The sequence below is a fragment of the Carassius auratus genome, unplaced genomic scaffold (assembly GCF_003368295.1).
Source record: "Carassius auratus strain Wakin unplaced genomic scaffold, ASM336829v1 scaf_tig00022679, whole genome shotgun sequence".
Lineage (NCBI taxonomy): Eukaryota > Metazoa > Chordata > Actinopteri > Cypriniformes > Cyprinidae > Carassius > Carassius auratus.
Genome location: NW_020525207.1, coordinates 28,693 through 46,692, shown reverse-complemented (window position 1 = coordinate 46,692; position 18,000 = coordinate 28,693). Strand labels below are relative to the sequence as shown.

At 35.6% G+C, this 18,000-nt stretch overlaps 3 protein-coding genes and 1 pseudogene across 4 annotated transcripts; 2 read left to right on the top strand and 2 right to left on the bottom strand.

Annotated features, from left to right (window-relative positions):
• Positions 1-1,668: 1,668 nt before the first annotated feature.
• LOC113077463 (interferon regulatory factor 4-like) lies at positions 1,669-6,049 on the bottom strand (annotated as a pseudogene).
• Positions 6,050-7,909: 1,860 nt separating this feature from the next.
• On the top strand, positions 7,910-11,231 carry LOC113077465 (histidine triad nucleotide-binding protein 3-like). The gene is made up of 5 exons (XM_026249856.1): positions 7,910-8,386; positions 9,588-9,705; positions 10,023-10,092; positions 10,174-10,294; positions 10,405-11,231. Exons 1-5 carry the CDS (start codon positions 8,264-8,266, stop codon positions 10,492-10,494), a joined length of 522 nt encoding a protein of 173 aa, XP_026105641.1. The 5' UTR covers positions 7,910-8,263; the 3' UTR covers positions 10,495-11,231.
• Positions 11,232-11,802: 571 nt separating this feature from the next.
• Positions 11,803-14,121, bottom strand: LOC113077464 (syntaxin-11-like). Its single transcript, XM_026249855.1, has 2 exons — positions 14,014-14,121; positions 11,803-13,308 (listed from the first exon to the last, which is right to left on the bottom strand). Exon 2 carries the CDS (start codon positions 13,301-13,303, stop codon positions 12,416-12,418), a length of 888 nt encoding a protein of 295 aa, XP_026105640.1. The 5' UTR covers positions 13,304-13,308; positions 14,014-14,121; the 3' UTR covers positions 11,803-12,415.
• A 672-nt stretch (positions 14,122-14,793) lies between these two features.
• LOC113077466 (syntaxin-11-like) lies at positions 14,794-17,284 on the top strand. 2 transcript variants are annotated; one of them, XM_026249859.1, is made up of 2 exons: positions 14,794-14,873; positions 15,613-17,284. In XM_026249859.1, exon 2 carries the CDS (start codon positions 15,628-15,630, stop codon positions 16,501-16,503), a length of 876 nt encoding a protein of 291 aa, XP_026105644.1. In that variant the 5' UTR covers positions 14,794-14,873; positions 15,613-15,627; the 3' UTR covers positions 16,504-17,284. The 2 variants fall into 2 exon arrangements, with proteins under 2 accessions (XP_026105644.1, XP_026105643.1); XM_026249858.1 differs by having other exon boundaries at positions 14,853-14,969; positions 15,613-17,281.
• Positions 17,285-18,000: the final 716 nt, after the last annotated feature.

Here is an 18,000-nt window from a genome sequence, read left to right as displayed (position 1 = left end):
TAAGCACCATCCTGTCTCCAAACCACAAACACCATCCTGTGTGTGTGTATGTGTGTGTGTGTGCTGCTATTTGCTTACACGCCCTGTCTTATATTCTCTGCAGATAACACAGTGCTTCTGTTCAAGGTAAACAAAGGCTTGATGTCTCAGCAGATCCACACACAGTGTTAAGAGTGGGGGCACTCTCGCATTTTAAAAAGGCTTAGCTTAGTTGACCGCAGTAAGCCCACCAGTGATGGAGACTCCACTTCTGTCTTTTTAGAGATAGTTCTCTCCAGTAGAAGTGAAAATTTACTTCAAAGCAAAATTAAGGGAAAGAGACCAAAGGAACACTATAATTTTGAGACTGACTACTGTACAAAAGATCAAGGTCGCTAAGATTTTTTTTATTGTATTTGAAAGAAGTCTCTTTTGTTCACCAAGATTGCACTTAATTGACCCAAAATATAGTAAAAACTTTAATTATTGTGAAATATTATAACAATTTAGTATAATTGTTTTCTATTTGAATATGTTTTTAAAATGTAATTTATTCTTGTGATGGCAATTTTCAGCCATTACTCCAGTTCTCAGTCTTGCATGATCTTTCAGAAATTATTACATTGGTTTGGTGTTGAAGAAAAATTTCTTAAAGTTAACTTTTTAAAAGTTTTGCTGATTAATAATTTATATGTAATTTTTACCCAGTACAGGTCAGGAATCAAGAGCACATACACTCAGTTTTTCCACTTTTTTATTAAAACCAAAGACATTTTGAGCATCTCAGTAACAACAACAACAACAACAAAAAAGCAAAAGTAGACCATTTTGTCAGGAGTTTTACAAAAAAATGTTTATAAAAGAAACTGCAATTCGAAAAAACTGACCGGTTAGTACTTTTTCCCTAAATGCACAGCATATATACATACTTAAATTCTTTGTATTTTTACATTCTGAATGCAGCTCAATCAAATGTAGCAAGAAGCAGTCAGTCACAGCTAATATTAACACTTTACATTCTTTTGTTGCACACAGATTTGCATCATTCTCAGTATTAAACATGACAACAGTCTTGCATTTGATGTCGTCTGTTATCATTCTAGATTATCCTGGTGGGATTCTGCTCAACTCTATGTGCACAGTAGAATTCCAACATTCACCTTTACACTTTAGCTTACAAGACTTGTGTGGTTTTTACCAGTTAACCCAGGGTTAACAGCCCGGTTTAAACTTCACCTTGGGTTATTGCTTAGTCCTGGGTTTTTGAGATTTTTCACTGTACATATTTAAAGCCTGGGTTGACATTCCTGTTTGCATATTGATTGGACAAGTATGGCATTTGGTGAACTTGTCCATCATCTGTTCATAAGCAAGGCTTTGTAACCCTGGGTCAGAAGTGGTGCTAACCCCCTTCTAAAATTACAAGTGTGAAAGTAGCTTAACCCAAAAATGAAAAGTCTGTCATCATTTACTAATGGTAAACCTGGTTGGCTTTCTTTTTTCTGTGGAACATAAAAGCATAACATTTATTTTTTCAACATGCAATGGAAGTCACTGGGTTATTTGGTGTTCTTCAGAATACCTTCTTTTATGTTCCACAGAAGAAAGTAAGTCATACAGGTTTGGAAAAACATGAGGGTGAGTAAATGATGACAAAAACTTTATTTTATTATTTTTGTTAACTATCCCTTTAACCCAGTATAAAAACTTGCTTTAAAGCTGGGTTAAACAAGATGTTAATCCAGGATTAAAAGTGGCGTGACGAGCTGCCAAGGTCAGTTTTGAGGGCCATTGTTATGGTGATGCGTGATGACTCTGTGGTAGTCTTGGGTCGGGGAGAGGGTGTGTTCAGGGGGAGGTGTGAAAGCTCATGGCTGCGGATGTAGTTCATGCTGCCAGGGTGGGTGAGGAAAAGAAGCTGGCGGGCAAACAGTGGCTCAACCTGTGACATGACGACAACAGCCAGTCAAGATGATATGAATATCATTAAAGTTTTGTTCATAAGTTTCATCTGTATTATAAGAAGCCAAACAAATGTACCTGCACTGTGAAGGTCCTTCTTGGTCTTTGAGTATCGGTGCTCTCATCCTCAAAGAACAGCAGCACTTGGGAGCATGGCGCAGGACGAGTGTGCAAGGCATAGCTCTGCAACTCTACAGAAGACACATTTTAATCCAGATCATTAGAAATACATCAGATTTTTGTTTTATGTTTTTGAAAGATCTTACAGGCATTAAACTGCATTAAAAAAAAAAAAGAAAACATTTGCAATATTATGAAAGTCTTATTTAGCTGTTATTTTAATGCATACTAGCTGAATAAAAGTCAATTTTGTTAAAAAAAATAATATCGTACTGACCCCAAACTTTTGAACGTCTGCATAAAATATCAATCAAAATGCTCAAATCTTATACAATAACCCTGAATCTTTAACATTTATGTATATTCTTGTTACAAAGTGTTTATTTGTAAATGGCAAATCACTGAACATGTTTCTCAAGCCGTAGGGTAAAGTTTATGATCTCTTCTCTTTCTGTAAGACAAAAAAAATTTTCTCTCATATTCTATTTTCTTTCCATACTATGAGCTTTAGCTCTAATGTGGGACATGTAAATTCTGTGGCATTTGAGTTGTATTCATCATATGCTGGAAAGTTCTGTGAGAATCACAACAATCATTGAATCGGACAGAAGGTGGGCGTGAGTGAGTTGTAACTCAAAGATGACTGACTCTGTGACTGTCACTAAATATCAAACCACAGATAATGTGACACACTATTTACTGTAAAAGCTTTTTGATGTGTGTATGTTTACTGTCAAAATGTGTGTATCTTGGAGATGTCAAATATGATGTATACAAACAGAAAATTAATAGACGGGCATAAAGATTTATAATAAATGTCTCTCAGTGCTTACTGAAAATGATGAGTGATGAAGCAACCTTTCAGTTTTTTTCTTGTTTTCAAATTAATGGCATCGTATCATGTGTTTGTCAAAATCTGAAATGCCTTACACATGAATGTTTTAATATGCACTAACCTGTAATGAACAGATGAGTGTCCAGCAGTTTGCAGTTCTGTTCCCTCTCCAGTTTGTTGGGCTTGTCGGTAGGTGGTGCGTGAGCTCCCTCCCAGTACACCCTGCAGGGGCAGCGGCGGCGGGCGTAGAGCCCGTCAGGGGCCATCCAGAGTACAACGCCCCGCTCCAGAGATGCCCCTTCAGCATGAGGGAGTTCAACCAGTTCTGGGCACCAGGTGAAGCGTAGGCCTGTCCCTGTCTGCTAGGGCCCAGCTGACAGCCCTCTGGACTACTCACTGTTACCTCTTGCACCAGAGTGTCCCGGTAAAACACCACCACATGTAAACGGTAATCTAACAGAGAAAAGGATTAAATGAAATAAACACTTAGATTACCTGCCACCATCTAATGCTCAGTTTGAATCTTTCTAAACACAATTTAAAGCAGCAGTCACTCCAGACTTTGAACACAGAATTTCTACAGACACTTTAACAGCTGTAGTTTGATGTCATACATTCATCTTTTTAAAAATCATAAATCAACAGATTTTTTTTTTTTATGCAGTCTGCTCCACATGTAAAGGACACACGGTGATGTATTATTCTTCTATTGGTCTTCACTTTCGCAGGTCAGTGTTGACCAGACTTATACTTTGAGATGCAGCAGAATTCGCATGAGCTTGCATTTCCATTCATCCCACGTCCCAAACTTTTTTAACCCCATAATTTTTTATTCAAATGTCATAATTCTTCTGGTGAAACGACAAACTTCTCTCCAGTGATGTATGCTGCATTTTTCAAACCTTTAGTTCACATTCTGTCTCCATCCAGTCAACAACTGATGGATAGAACAAAGTCCATGTTCTACATTTTTGATTATTTATGGAATATGGAAGAATAGATGAGTCACTACTTCGGTTTTAAATCGTTAGCTGTTTTTATTAATCAAATTATCACATTTTTCATTCTGTACTCCATAATATTTGATTCCTAAATTAACTTGTATTTCAAATAAATTCATTTTTTATTGATTTAAACAAAATAGTAAATAATTTTAAAATCACCTCACCACATAAAAATAATTATCAGCTTTTTGTAATTGATCAGAATTTCATTTTGACAATAGATAATACTGTACCACGTATTTCTGTTCAATCTGATCACAGAAATCATCCAGATGACCCTTTAAAATCATTATCAGATATCGCAATACTTAAATATCAATCCACCCATCCCTAATGAGCCTGTCTCTGTCTCTGTGTGTTTCTGATTATGTACCTGAGAGGGCCATAGCCTCAGCAGATCTCATGCTGGTGTCCAGGGTGAAGGGTGACAGTTGTGGATCAGATGCATTGCAACTGTAGAAAGAGCCACTGAACTGGTACCCTGCACATACAGGAATATGTCAGTGCAACTGCATGCTACCTGAACTTACGGTAGTTGTATTTGCTCTCTCAGAAACACAAAGTACCTGGGTCCCAGCGTGAGGAGTAGGGGCTCTGGCTGTAAGAGATCTCAGAGATGGTGGAGTAATCCCTCCATCCTCTGTCTGCTGGAGAAAGATAGTTGCACACCTGTAATGACAAACACATAATAGTGATCTGGAGAGCAAAGATAGGAACAGCCAAAGCTAAGATGATGCTTGATTCTAACCTGGGATGATGCTGGTGGATAAGGTGGGTGTACTGGATAACTGGGTGAGCTTGAATTGGACGGTGAATCTTCAAGAGATCTGGATCCTGTAACATTTAAATATTAGATATTTTCATTGCTTCTTATCAGATATCTAAAGGAGTATTTATAAGACAAATGGCAGCAAACAGCTGTTCAGCTCTGTTTGATGTCATCTGATATTTTTCTCTTCCCTTGCCTTTTTTGGATCCTTCCGGAACAATCTTATACACTTTATATGGGTCTGATATGTCAAGCTGACTGCGCTCCACAAGCTCCTCAAAGTCATTGCTCTTGTTAAGAGCACATCGAAGACGTGTTTTCCAGGTTGGTGGGTCAGGTTTGTCGATACCCTCACGGTACTTGCCTTTGAATAGTGCCCAAGCCTGCAGAAAAGTGAGCAAACCAAGAGGCAAACAAATCAGTCAATAAAACATCAAGGAGAAATATGTAAAGAAATCTAGTTTAAAATACATGTGGTAAATTCCAAGTAAAGTAACATAAGTTTTAAGCTTTTAGATTTACAGATGTGGAGAGGTGTGACCATTGTCCTTCCCTCCACCTTGAAAACACAACTTAAATGTTGCTTTGAAAAAAAGTTTTCAAACATATTTTAGTTAGTTTTTTTTTTTAACTGCATTTTTGAGCCTTGCATATTAAGTTTGACCTGAAGGGAAAAAAACGTATATATGTGATTATGCAAACACTGCGCTACTTTATGATTTCACCCTTTTAATGACATTTTAATTCTATATATATATAAACCAAAACAATTTAAATTGAAATATGGTAAAACATGTGCTGTCCAAGAACTGCACTTGAATGTATTTTTTAACACAATTGAACGTCACATACATAGACCATATACCAAAATATGAAATAGGCCGATGAGTAAGATGACAGCAGAAATAATGCTTTACTGACGCTACATGTGTCTGTTTCTCATCCCGACAGACTGTACCTTGAAGAGCGCCGCATCCTCGTCCCTGTTGTAGTCCTGTTTGCCCGCGTGCTTCCACGGAATCCGAAAGATACTCTTCTCCTCGTTCTCCCACACGAGTCCAGGGTATTTTCCGGTGTCCACCTGCTCTATCAGCCACTGACGCAACTTTCCGTTACCGGAGCCCCCCGCCATCGAGCGCTCTTCATCTGAAGACATCTGAAAACAGAAACGTATGTCATTTAGCTGTTTTCATTGCCAAATTAAAAGCAAAAACCAATATGCTTAACGCTAGTAGTTAAACAAATAATTGACAATTCAGGGAAGTTTGAGATGAAAAAGACAAAAGCCTACTGTAGAAAGTACAGGAGCGCGTGCTGCCCTCTTTCACAGCTTTCGAGTTTTGAAATGTGTCACTAACGTAGTTCAACTTTCGACCGCGACTTTTCTTCAATCGTGTGCGTGGACAGGGGCGGAGCGTTCGCCACAGACGCTCACCGGATTCCACGCACCTGCAGCGCGCGTGAGATGTGACGGACGTCCCGTAAGCGCGCGGGGGCTGTTGATATTGAACCCACGCACCCTGAAGTGGACTTTTGGAGTTTAATAAAAGAATTGCAATTTCTTTGAATTCCTTGACGTTGAAATGTCAGCTGTTTGTAAATAGGTGTGTAATGTGTGTGTTCAAATCTTGGCTAGAACCTGATCAGCCGTGCAACTACAGATGCAGAAACGGTAAATTATGAATTATGAAATTATGACATTAATAAATAGTACTGATTTGGTATAGCCTCTCACATAAACCATGTTATTACCGTTAATTTAATCAAAGCATTTTAGATTTAGCCTACATTTTAGTCTATTGTGTGCCCCACATTAGGCCTACCACGAACAAACATCACATATTGCTTTTAAAAAACCTTAACATGATTTGCCCCAAGAGGTTCAGTGCATTTTACGTGCATATCTAGTGTTTCAGCGGTGTATTTTGCCGTTATTACACGGCTTCAAACCATGTAACTATTTAGGCTGATCTGTGTCTATTTGTAGCCAACAGAGGGCAGTAAAGACAGCCAGCATCCAACAGAATTTAAAAATGAAGAATTTTCCTCCTACTCAAGACATTTTCATTCAGTGATATAGGGAGGCCATGGTTTGATGGCTTCATTTCTGGTTCATAATTAATCTGATCATAATACTGCCACGAATCGTATGATATATAAAAGTTTCCCCTCATTGAGTCTATCAAGATATACAAATTATTTGAGCATATTGAGGTGAGGGAACTTGTAAACATTTTAGCCAAAAGAAAAATGAACTATTTGCTAAATAATCATAATTTACCTAAATAAAAAAAATATGTATATAGAATATATATGAATATTATTTTAGGCTATCAATCATGGGAACCGGTTTAATTTTGAAGTAAGACAAGCAAGCCTGTGATAAATTGTTAAACGGCAGACAAAATAATTTTATCACGCCTTCATCATCTATTATGGCGTCTTTTGAAAAGACTTATAAAAGATTGAATTATTATTAATATTATAATTATTATTAGGCTACTACTACTACTACTACCCTTTTCCTAGATCCAGATCTAAAATATTAGTTATTACATGTTTTAAACTATAATTCAAAATAATAATACATATAGTTAGATATAGATATAGTATTTGTTAGATGAAAAAAAAATTACCCCTCATAATGTTTTAGCAAAATAGCAAGGTTAATAGGGTACTGTAACATATTTAGATATTAGTTTAGCATGTGCAGTAAGATGATGCATCAGCCAGTGCGTTATGAGGAAATAAATATACATTTGCTAATTTAGTTGTTATTGCACAAAATGTCAAATATTAAATGAGGGGTAAGATGCCCCCTACTGGGGATGTTGCGGTAACATTATCAAGCGTTATTAATGTAAAATACCTAAATCATGATTACAATTTTATTTTGACAATTTAGCGAATATCTTTTAAATGCGCATCTAATTCATGGAAATATTAAATAAAAATTGCATTATGTTAAATAATAAGCACAATAATTACAATAAGTAGTTACAAAAACATTATAACAACATACCACTTGCCAATTCTGGTCTAATTTTAACTTTTTCCTTTCAAATGAATACTATAATTTTGTTGTGCTTTAAGAAACTTGTAGTTGAACATAGTAAGTAGGCGGATTAAATGAGCTGTTAAAAAAAACAACAACCTGAAACTCAAGACTGTGAAACCTCCGACCCTAGTGACGTAATGTAAAGAAAATGGCAGCGTCCTCAACAGAGGAAGGTAGTTTACACGTTTGTTTGCTTTGATAATTTGTTATTACCACTGTAACACTGACCGCTCTCTTTGTTAGAAAACAGCTGATTAATTGATACAGTGCTTAATTATTTTATTATTTTCATCAACAGCAACATAAATTCTGCGTTATTATAAGCGGATCATAGACGCAAATAATTTCCTATGACAAACTCATCAGTTGTTTTAATAATTCCGGTAATTCTGGGAGACATGAATGTGATCACATGAGCTCATGTAATTGCGTTAAATTAAACGTTACGTTAATCCGTTTGAACGCGGAAGAACAGATGACATAATCAAAGCCAACTTCAGGGATTCGAGACATTTGTCCCGAACACTCTGTCAGGAATGTCTGGAGAAAAGTGTGACACTGATGATAATCAAGATTCTTCTGCCGACTGTGTTAAACAAACTTGTGTTTTCTGTAAAATCGCAAACAGGGACGATCCATCCACTGAGATATTGGCGGAAGTAAGTTCATCTTTATCGACTTGGTTTCTTCTCTGGGTGGCTTAACTGCTTCAAATGTACATTAGATTAGCAAATTCGCCCCTATTTCTAATTATAACATTGTGAAACTGGGCCTAAATATTTGACAGTTCTTCAAGAGTCCATTGTAGTCATCATCCAAATAGAGAAAGAAATTAACTGGGAAGGAAATATGATAAAGAAGATTCGGGAATTTACTCTAATCCGCGAAGTCCGGACAAACTGTTCTCGATGTATTTACTTTTATATTGACATCATTTAATGAATCATTTAGACGTCAAATGACTTATAAAGTAGCCAAAGCGGCAGTGTAGCTTTACATTGACGTTACTCTTCAGGAATAAGATTATTGTTGTTTAGTAGTGAAAACTGTGAGCAGGGGTCGCTGTTCAGCGGAAGCGCGCACTCGTCAGATCAGACGCGGAGCCGAGCGCTTGCTGTGAATGATGTTTTATGATCTTATGACTAGAGAAAACTTCCATTGGACGGGCTAGATATTGTCACGAGCATCTAAATCACTATGTAGAAAAGTAAACCTTAATGCTGCTGCTGTTGTTGTCTAATGTGTTACTAATGGTTTCGTTATGAGTTTTAGTTTTGTTATGTACTGTGTAATATATCTGATAAATGTACTGTAGGTCTTATCATCTTTCTTATTAATGTTTACTGTAGTTACCCTGTAATGTTGGAGATACTAGAGTTTGTTCCTTACAAATGCATACATACAGTCACTGGATCTGCTGTTAATTAACTAATCTTGTGACCATATGATTATCAAATATGAAAACATAAGTATAGTAATTTAATGTTTATTATAAAATAGTTTGTTGAGTTTCTTGACTCTAATGGCCAAATTGCATGAAACTGTGCTAGCTTGCCTTAAAATAATTTTTTGAGTCATATTTTCTGCTATGATCTCTGGAGGGGCCTGGTCATTTTTGACAGTAATTTCACCCTCACAAGTCATCTCTTATTGGCTAAATTATACTATTATAGATTTATTTATTTATATACTTTTTACATTTCAAATTTGCAAGTCATACCTGTACATACATGCATGTCTATATTATGTTTTTGCTATTTTGTACATTGTCTATTTTGTATATTATAATTTTTTATTATATGCCTCAAATGTCAAGGTAAATAAAAATGTAATGTGATTTTTTTTTATACATATATACAGGATGAGGACATTGTTTGTTTCAAGGACATTGATCCAGGTGCACCTCATCACTACCTGGTTATACCAAAGAAACATATCCATAGCTGTTTGTCACTCCAAGCAGATGATATAAATCTAGGTAAGATGATGTCTTTTCTGGATGTGCATTTGATTATTAAATTGTGTTTTACTATTTCGTGAATGGTTTTTGTATTTCTGCCCAGCAGAAGGTAATAGAACAAATTAAGCCTTGGTTTGTTTTGTTCATTATTAGACTGACTATATATTGATTATAGTGATGATTTTAACAGACAATAACATATTGATGACCGAGTGAATGTTTCAATTAATTGATTTTGTAGAAAACATTTCTTATTTTTATAAGATACAATATTAACATTCAGTGATTAAATGGGATTTTTATATTTTGAATCTAAATGTGATTGTCCTGAGCAGTGAAGAAGATGGCAGATATGGGAAGAGATGTACTGAAAGCCAAGAATGTCACAAATTTGGAAGACATCAGGTTTGAAGACAACACTACTATATTAATCAAGCATTTATTTGGATTAAGCAGTTATTAAATGAGAATATGTCTGTATTTCAGTCTAGGTTTCCACGTGCCTCCTTATATCACTGTTCCGCACCTGCACCTCCATGTTCTAGCACCTTTCAGTCAGTCGTTTAGATGGTCACGGTGCAAGTATACAGCCATCTGGTACCTCACTGTGAGTAAACTGAAGACGTTTCGGGTATTTCTTTGATTACACTTGGTCGTATTAGAATTTTAAGGTTTTAAAAATGTATAATTTTCTCTTTTGTGTGTGTTGTCTTAAAGGAGGAGACGCTGCTTAAGAAACTGATGGGGGATAAAAAAAGAAAACCATGGAGATGTAACAATTGCATGCTGCCTTGTGTAGCGTTGTGAGCCTTATTATTGAACAAAAAACCTGAAATCACAAGGCACTTTTTTTTTCATTTTCATATTTTATATATATATATTTTATATAATGCTAACATATTTTAAAAACTGCTATGGTATCCTTAGAACTGAAAATTACTATTTATAACTAAAGTGTAATATAAACAGTAACATTTTTGTGTGATTAATTATATATGTTAGTACACATTTTACATGCAATATTGTGAAAGATTTATCATACAGTGAGGCATGTTTTCTTCAATGTTCATGGTCATATTTATCTGAGGGCCACATCATGTCTTAAGTGTGCGGTTCTTGGTGTGAATAAGCTGCTAAATAAGTCTAAATCAAGGTAAATGTGCCAAAGCACTACACACGCCAGAAACACATGAAATTAAGAAATATTGAAAAACGTTAATGGACAAAGGATAAACAGACTTGCAGTACAATCATCGAAACATGGTAGCATGGATCAAGTATGTTTTATTTTTTATTATTAATTGAAATAAAAATAAAAAACTTGATCCTCTAACTACGTTTTATTCCTTTTATTTTATATTTATTATTTTATGTTACGTTTGCTGCATTAGACCATCCGGGACCTGTCACATCATTTACATATTGATACACTGTTGTTGGTTTGATTGTTTTTATTGTCCTCATTTGTAAGTCACTTTGGATGAAGGCATCTGCTAAATGATTTATGGTAAATGTAAATAAAAGATTGTTTTCCATAAACATTAGATCACATCTGTGGCATGTATTGTATTTTTCAGGAACAATGAAACATTTCTGATGTGATGTTTAATGTCAAAATAGTTTTAAAATCTATGTGAAAATAATGTATATATATATATATATATATATATATATATATATATATATATTAATATAATAACTATGTAATAGTCAAATATATCATATACAAGTTATATTATACCTATATAATAGTCAATTTCCAGGCAAAGTAAAATGTATAATTCAACAATGTGACAAAGCAATCATGTCAACACATTTAGCTTAAATTACTGTTTGCTCATTCTAGCTAAGGCAAATTAAAACCAGTGAAATGATCTCAGTAATTTCCCTGTTGTTTCATATGTAAGAAAGTCCACTGTGTGTACAAAAACATGAATCCCCTTGACCCATAAAGAAAGAATAGTCTTATTAAAAAATAATTCAAGACTCGTAATGTATTGTTGGTCTATCAACAAGAATATTTTCTGTTAATCCAGCATACTAATTCTGTTTGAAATTCTTAAGACCCAAACATTTTGCCACATGCAATTAATTTAATAAAAAAGACAAAGTAAGAATTATATAAGATCTTTTAATTAGCTGGGTTTTTTTATTTAATAAACATTGCTTCAGAAAAACGAATTGATTGAAGAAACAGTGATCAATTTGCAATGAAAATATGGCAAAACATGGCAAATGCTTCATATTCCGGATTATTTAATGTAAAAGGGTCTAGAAAGTGCATATCATCCACATTAAAATGGTGAAAGATATAATAATGTAAATTGTTTATAAATTATAGCCTATGCATATCTTGCAATACTACACAATTTATATCATAACATCAAATTAAAAGCTTATTTGTTTTCATGTTAACTGTGACTTCAAACAATGGGTTTCAATGTCATTTCCAGTACATGTTTACAGGTATCAAGCTGCAAATGAAAAGGCATTTTCATGAAGGCAAATAGGAAGGACTATATGTTTTGAAGTTGTGAAGACTGTTTCTTTGATTTGTTTCAGTTGTTTAATTTGCTCTCAGTATTTAATGATTGCTGAGAGAGCTTAGTTTTGAAAAACTATGGTCCTTTTTCCCTACATGGCAACCTATTTTTTAAATGATAAACTGAAAAAAAATCAGTAGATAATGCAGCCCTCCAATGTGCAAGTCCTCACTGTTCACAATCAGTCAGTGTTTAGCACATGGAAAGCATCCACAGAACATTTTCTTGAATGGGTTGTTATTGTCATGTCTCTTGGCCTGTCCCAGTTTGATAAGGACTTCACCAAGCTTGGCATCGGTTTTTTGAACATTGTTTAAGATGTAGTCTGTCATGGGTCCCTGTTCCTCTACAAGCATAGCCACATCCAGGAAAACTTCATGAAGGCTCTTGAGTCGGCTTTCTAAATCCAGCAGGTCGCGATGTCGGCTCTCAATCTGGTTGAGTGCAGAACGAGCCGTTTTCCCTTCTGACATGACGTTATCATTGAAGATGTTCCACTGACCATTCTCCAGCATCTCGTCAATCTGGTCACCTGTCACCTCTCGGCCCACAATCTCCATTTGCCTTTGAATATGACGCTTGCACGAATCTTTGTGATCCATCTCAGCATCATTGTACTCTGTCATTACGTCTCGGAAGTTGTTGCTTAGGGTGGTGTACTGTGTTCGGGCGATTCTCGCCACAGCTGAGTTGATGCCATGCTCCTCTTCGAGCTCTTTGGTGTGGGCGTCCATTTTTTGTAGACGTGCCAGAACATCCTGTCCACGTGTCTTGATGTCACCTACGATGACATTAGCATCCTGCTTTACCTGAGTTGTACGAGTTGGTTGACTAAGTAAACGTGTATTTTGATCCTTGAGACGCTTCACCTCGAGGCGAATGAGCTGAATCTCACGCCTAGTGTCCTGAGCCTCATCGAGCACAGACTCCATCTCATCACTGTTGTCAAAAATGACGGCCTGCTGTCTGAATTCCTCCTCCAGATCAACATTGCTGAAAGAGTCGGATTCCAGCTCCTCTAGATGGCTGTTAGACTCTGAAATGGACTGGAGATGATTCAGTCTGTCCCTCATGATTGCTAGAGGGGAGAATGAATGGAAAATGACACTTAGTGATGGGTAATATGTGATCTAGGCTAAACAATCTAAAACAAAATAACAAATGATGACGTTCATATTTATCCCCCATATAGTCCTTGTTTTCCAGAATAAAGTAATTTGCATTCCTTGTGTACCTTCTGAATCTGACTGTAAAAGGGGGAGACAATACTTCCTTATCAACACTGAAAATGTCACAAGTCTAACAAGTTTATCTGTGAAACTATTTCTGACTGGCGTCACTCACCAAACAAGTTTGAATGGTTTGAATTGATTGTTCAGCTTTTGTTTCTTTACAAATGCTGTTCTCTTCAATTATTTTACAATGAAATGTTTCTAAATAAGATACTTAAATACATCAATCTTTATTCAAGCCACTAAAGCTTTTCAATTTAGAAAATGTGTAAACATTAGAAGTCTCTTCTAACTTCTAAAAATCAAGAAACTTTTAAAGATTTAATAAAGTTTCTCAAACCAGCATTTTACTATTTGTTTCATTATAAAACAATGTTGTATAGGCTACATTTTCAAGCATTTTACATTTTTACACAGGCAATATTCTAACGAACAGGCTATATTCATTGTAGGAATAATGATCAATAAATCCTTAAAATACAAGTGATGAGCTGAAAAAAATATGAAAAGAAAGAAATAAACTCATTGTCATTCACTACAAAGTACACTACCTTTTGTTTTGTTTTTGTCCAAAATGATGCCCACTTGTGTCGATGTGTCATCTCAAGGCGGCAGCTCCATCCTCACTGCACTGCAGAAGTCATTTAATGGCTGGGGGAAAGGAATGCGCGTTCCAGGGCGTAACTCTGACGCCAAACCTGTTCGCTGAATAGAATGTCAGACGTGAGTCTCAGTAACTCTTGACATAATCCCTGTTTTGCGAAATGGGGACCAAGTAGCCTACGATGACATCTTCATGTCATATAAAACATTTAATACACATTTGTGCAATACTGTGGTAGTCTAGTGGGACCCTGGGATGCAAAAAAATGTTTGCAAAGTCAATTCAAAAGTTAAACAACACGAGACTTAAAATGTACACCCAATGTCGGTGACAAAAATGTAACATTTTGGTTTATTTACGATATAAACAGAACATTGAGTGCACGTGTTACGTACCTCCCTTAGAACTCATCGCCTCTTATATCTGCACTGTTTACTTCACTGGTTTGAACTCTTATCTGCCATGTGCCTTGTGCTGCTTTACTTTTTTCTTTCATTTTACATGACATATTTGTAAAGTTGTACTTTATATTTTATAATCTGTATTTAATGTTCTACTGTTAGGGTTATCTGTATGCACCAAGGGTCTGAGAGTAACGCGATTTCAATTCTCTGTGTGTATGTACTGTACATGTGGAAGAATTGACATTAAAGCAGACTTGAGTTGACTTGAAGCGTCGCATCTCTGTGCTGCCCCCTACCGGACATCATGATCTCTTCTCCTCTTCACACCTGAGTTGGGGCGGGGTCTGTGTACTTACGTCATCACTCACATGCGGTGCTGGACAAGAAGAAGAGGTGAAATTAGGTAAATGCGCTTTTTAATTTTTTGTGTAGACAGCTTGATTTTCGTAACCTGCAAAGGGGATTTTCAAGGAATGCGCAAAGAAGGACATAATTTGAGGTAGGCCACAATGATGATAATGCTCGAAGTAGAGTATTTGTGTTGCCAAACATTAAACGAAGGTTAGGTTCCATTAAAAAGTCTTTAAAATACTTGCATAAGTAGTACTAAGTAGGCTATAGATTGTACTGTTTGGGATATAATAGATTATATCCCAAATATACGCATTTCTGTCAATGTAAATGTGTATTATCTTAAAATAATATATATATATATATATATATATATATATATATATATATATATATATATATATATATATATATATAATATATATATATATATATATATATATATATATATATATATATATATATATATATATATATATATATAAACACTGCATAATGATTGAGCAGAGTCAAATTGAAAACGTAATGAGTAAAACAAAGTTTATATTTTTAAACATGGACCTACAAACAAGTTTATCTTGTCAGACAGGTTTTTAGTTACACAAGTGTACTTTTCCTCAAGACAGACGTTTTGACGCGTGGGTTACGTCTAACAACGAATATTCCGTTTTCAAGAGTTATTTGTTGTTGTTGACTCCCATAAATAGCCTACTGTATATTTTACCAGCTGCTGTTCTTGTGTGTTCACTTTGTAATAAATTTAAAGACCAAATATGTTTTCAACTTTTCAGTCTAATATTCCAGTCATGAGGGACAGACTTGGCCATCTCCAGGCAGTATCACTGTCTAATGGCCCTGCAGCAGAGCATGAAACTGCCCAAGCTCTCTCTCCATCAGGAAACACAGACTATGATGACCCTCCTCAGGACCCCAACACCAACCCTGACCTGGAAGCTGTCTTTGATGAGGCACTGGAGGCTCGCCGTCAGATTCAGTACATTCGCCTGGAAGTAAAGCGTCTCAGTGATCAAAACACACACATTTTTACAGGCTCAGTTTGCTCTAGTGCTTCTAATACCAATGACTCCAATGCTATTGCAGCTGACATCAAAACTCGTGGACAGGAGATGCTTGTGCACCTTCGCAAGATGGATTCCCACAGGAAAGAGTTAGAGGAAAAGTATGGCATCAATTCCCCTGTGACAAGAATCGCCCGAACACAGTACGCCAGCATAAGCAACAGTTTCCGTGATGCCATGGTGGAGTACAATGAGGCTGAGATGAGCCATAGAGAGTCCTGCAAGGCATATATTCAGCGGCAGATGGAGATTGTGGGGCGAGAGGTCACAGGTGACCAGATCGAAGAGATGTTGGAGAGCGGTCATTGGAACGTCTTCAGTGAGAATATGGTTTCAGAAGGTAAAACGGCCCGGTCTGCACTCATCCAGATCGAGAGCCGACATACGGAACTGCTACAGCTGGAGAGACGCATTCAGAGCCTTCATGAGGTGTTTCTGGATGTGGCCATGTTAGTAGAAGAGCAGAGATCAATGATAGACTACATTCACACCAATGTTCAGTCAACTGAGGTGGAGGTCAGAGACGTCCTTGTGAAGCTGGAGCGAGCCAAGAGACATGATAGGAGCAATCCGTTTAAGAAAATGTTCTTCTGGAAACGATGAGAAGGACACGGATATCACAATGTCAAATAAATATATATTAAGTGATCTGAATTTTTTGGTTTGTATTACATTTTTATATGTTTTATGTGTTATTTAGACAAATGCATATTCATCTGAAGAAAAACAAACACATATCACACTAATTTTGAATATAGGCTTCACGCTGAAATAAATCAGATTTATAAATATTTCTAATTTTGTGCCTTTGGAGATTCAGATGTCCTTTATTTCTGTAGTTTGCCCTTTTCAAGTGTTTATTCTTATGTGGAATGTATCTTGTCAATATAACTACATTTTATAGATAAATAAGCGAGGCGCTGGAGGACTGGTTAGTTGTAATAGATCTAAATATTTAATGTGTGTGAACATCTGTATCAGCTGTATCTCATTCAGTGTGCATTCATTCAAAGTTTCGTAGCAGATGTCATAAATTAGAGTGTAATTTTGTTACACTAATTAGATCACATGTGTCTACCTCATGTGATATGTGATGTCCCATACTTACAACTATTAAACTAACACATGCCAAGGTACAAATAACCTTTCTGACTATGGTAAAGCAAGTTGTTAAAAGTACATTATTTTTTAAGATTGTGTCCTGGGGACAACTGTGTTATGTATGGCGATGCATTATAACAGGGAGATGTGCTGTAAATCTGTTGATTCAACTACGTACACTAACGTTAAAACGTTTGGGGTCAGTAAGACTTCTTTTTTGAAGGAAAGAAATACTTTAAGCAAAGATGCATTAAATGAATCAAAAGTTACTGTAAACATAATGTTATAAAATATTTTTATTTCAAATAAATGCTTTCCTTGTGAACTTTCTATTTATCAAAGAATCGTTTTAAAAAGGTATCAAAAAAATATTAAGTAGTTCTAACTAGTTTTTTACATGAATAATAAGATAATAATAATAGTTTTTTAAGTGCCAAATTAGCATATTAAAATTATTTCTGAAAAATCATTTTACACTTAATGTATTGACTGCTGAAAATTCAGTTTCTTCATTACAGAAGAAAACGATATATATATATATTGAATAGAAAACCGGTATTTTAAATTGTAACATTTTTCAATATGCCTACTGTTTTATTGTATATAAATAAAAATTCATTGGCTAATGTAGACTCATGCTTGTAAACACAAAGCTCATGACATGAATGTGGCAGCTGGATCTGGACAAGTCAATGTGATCTGATGACACCAATTCCCATGCTGTTCATTCTTAAGTTGTTCTGTCGCCTTTAATCATTCTGGATATTGAAATTTTCACCACTGTGAGTTGGTCTACTTTGTTTGCTCACTTATAACTCTTAAGCTGGATCTCTTGTTTTTTTGCACATTAAATGATATTTATGGTTAAAATATATACACATACAGATTCGTAAAGAGAGAGCATGTAAGGTTACGAAAAAATGTTGCCCAATGCCAAGTGAGTCATTTGTTCTTGTTCAGACTTGGAAATGAGTATTGTAGAAACGCCAAGATCATTCA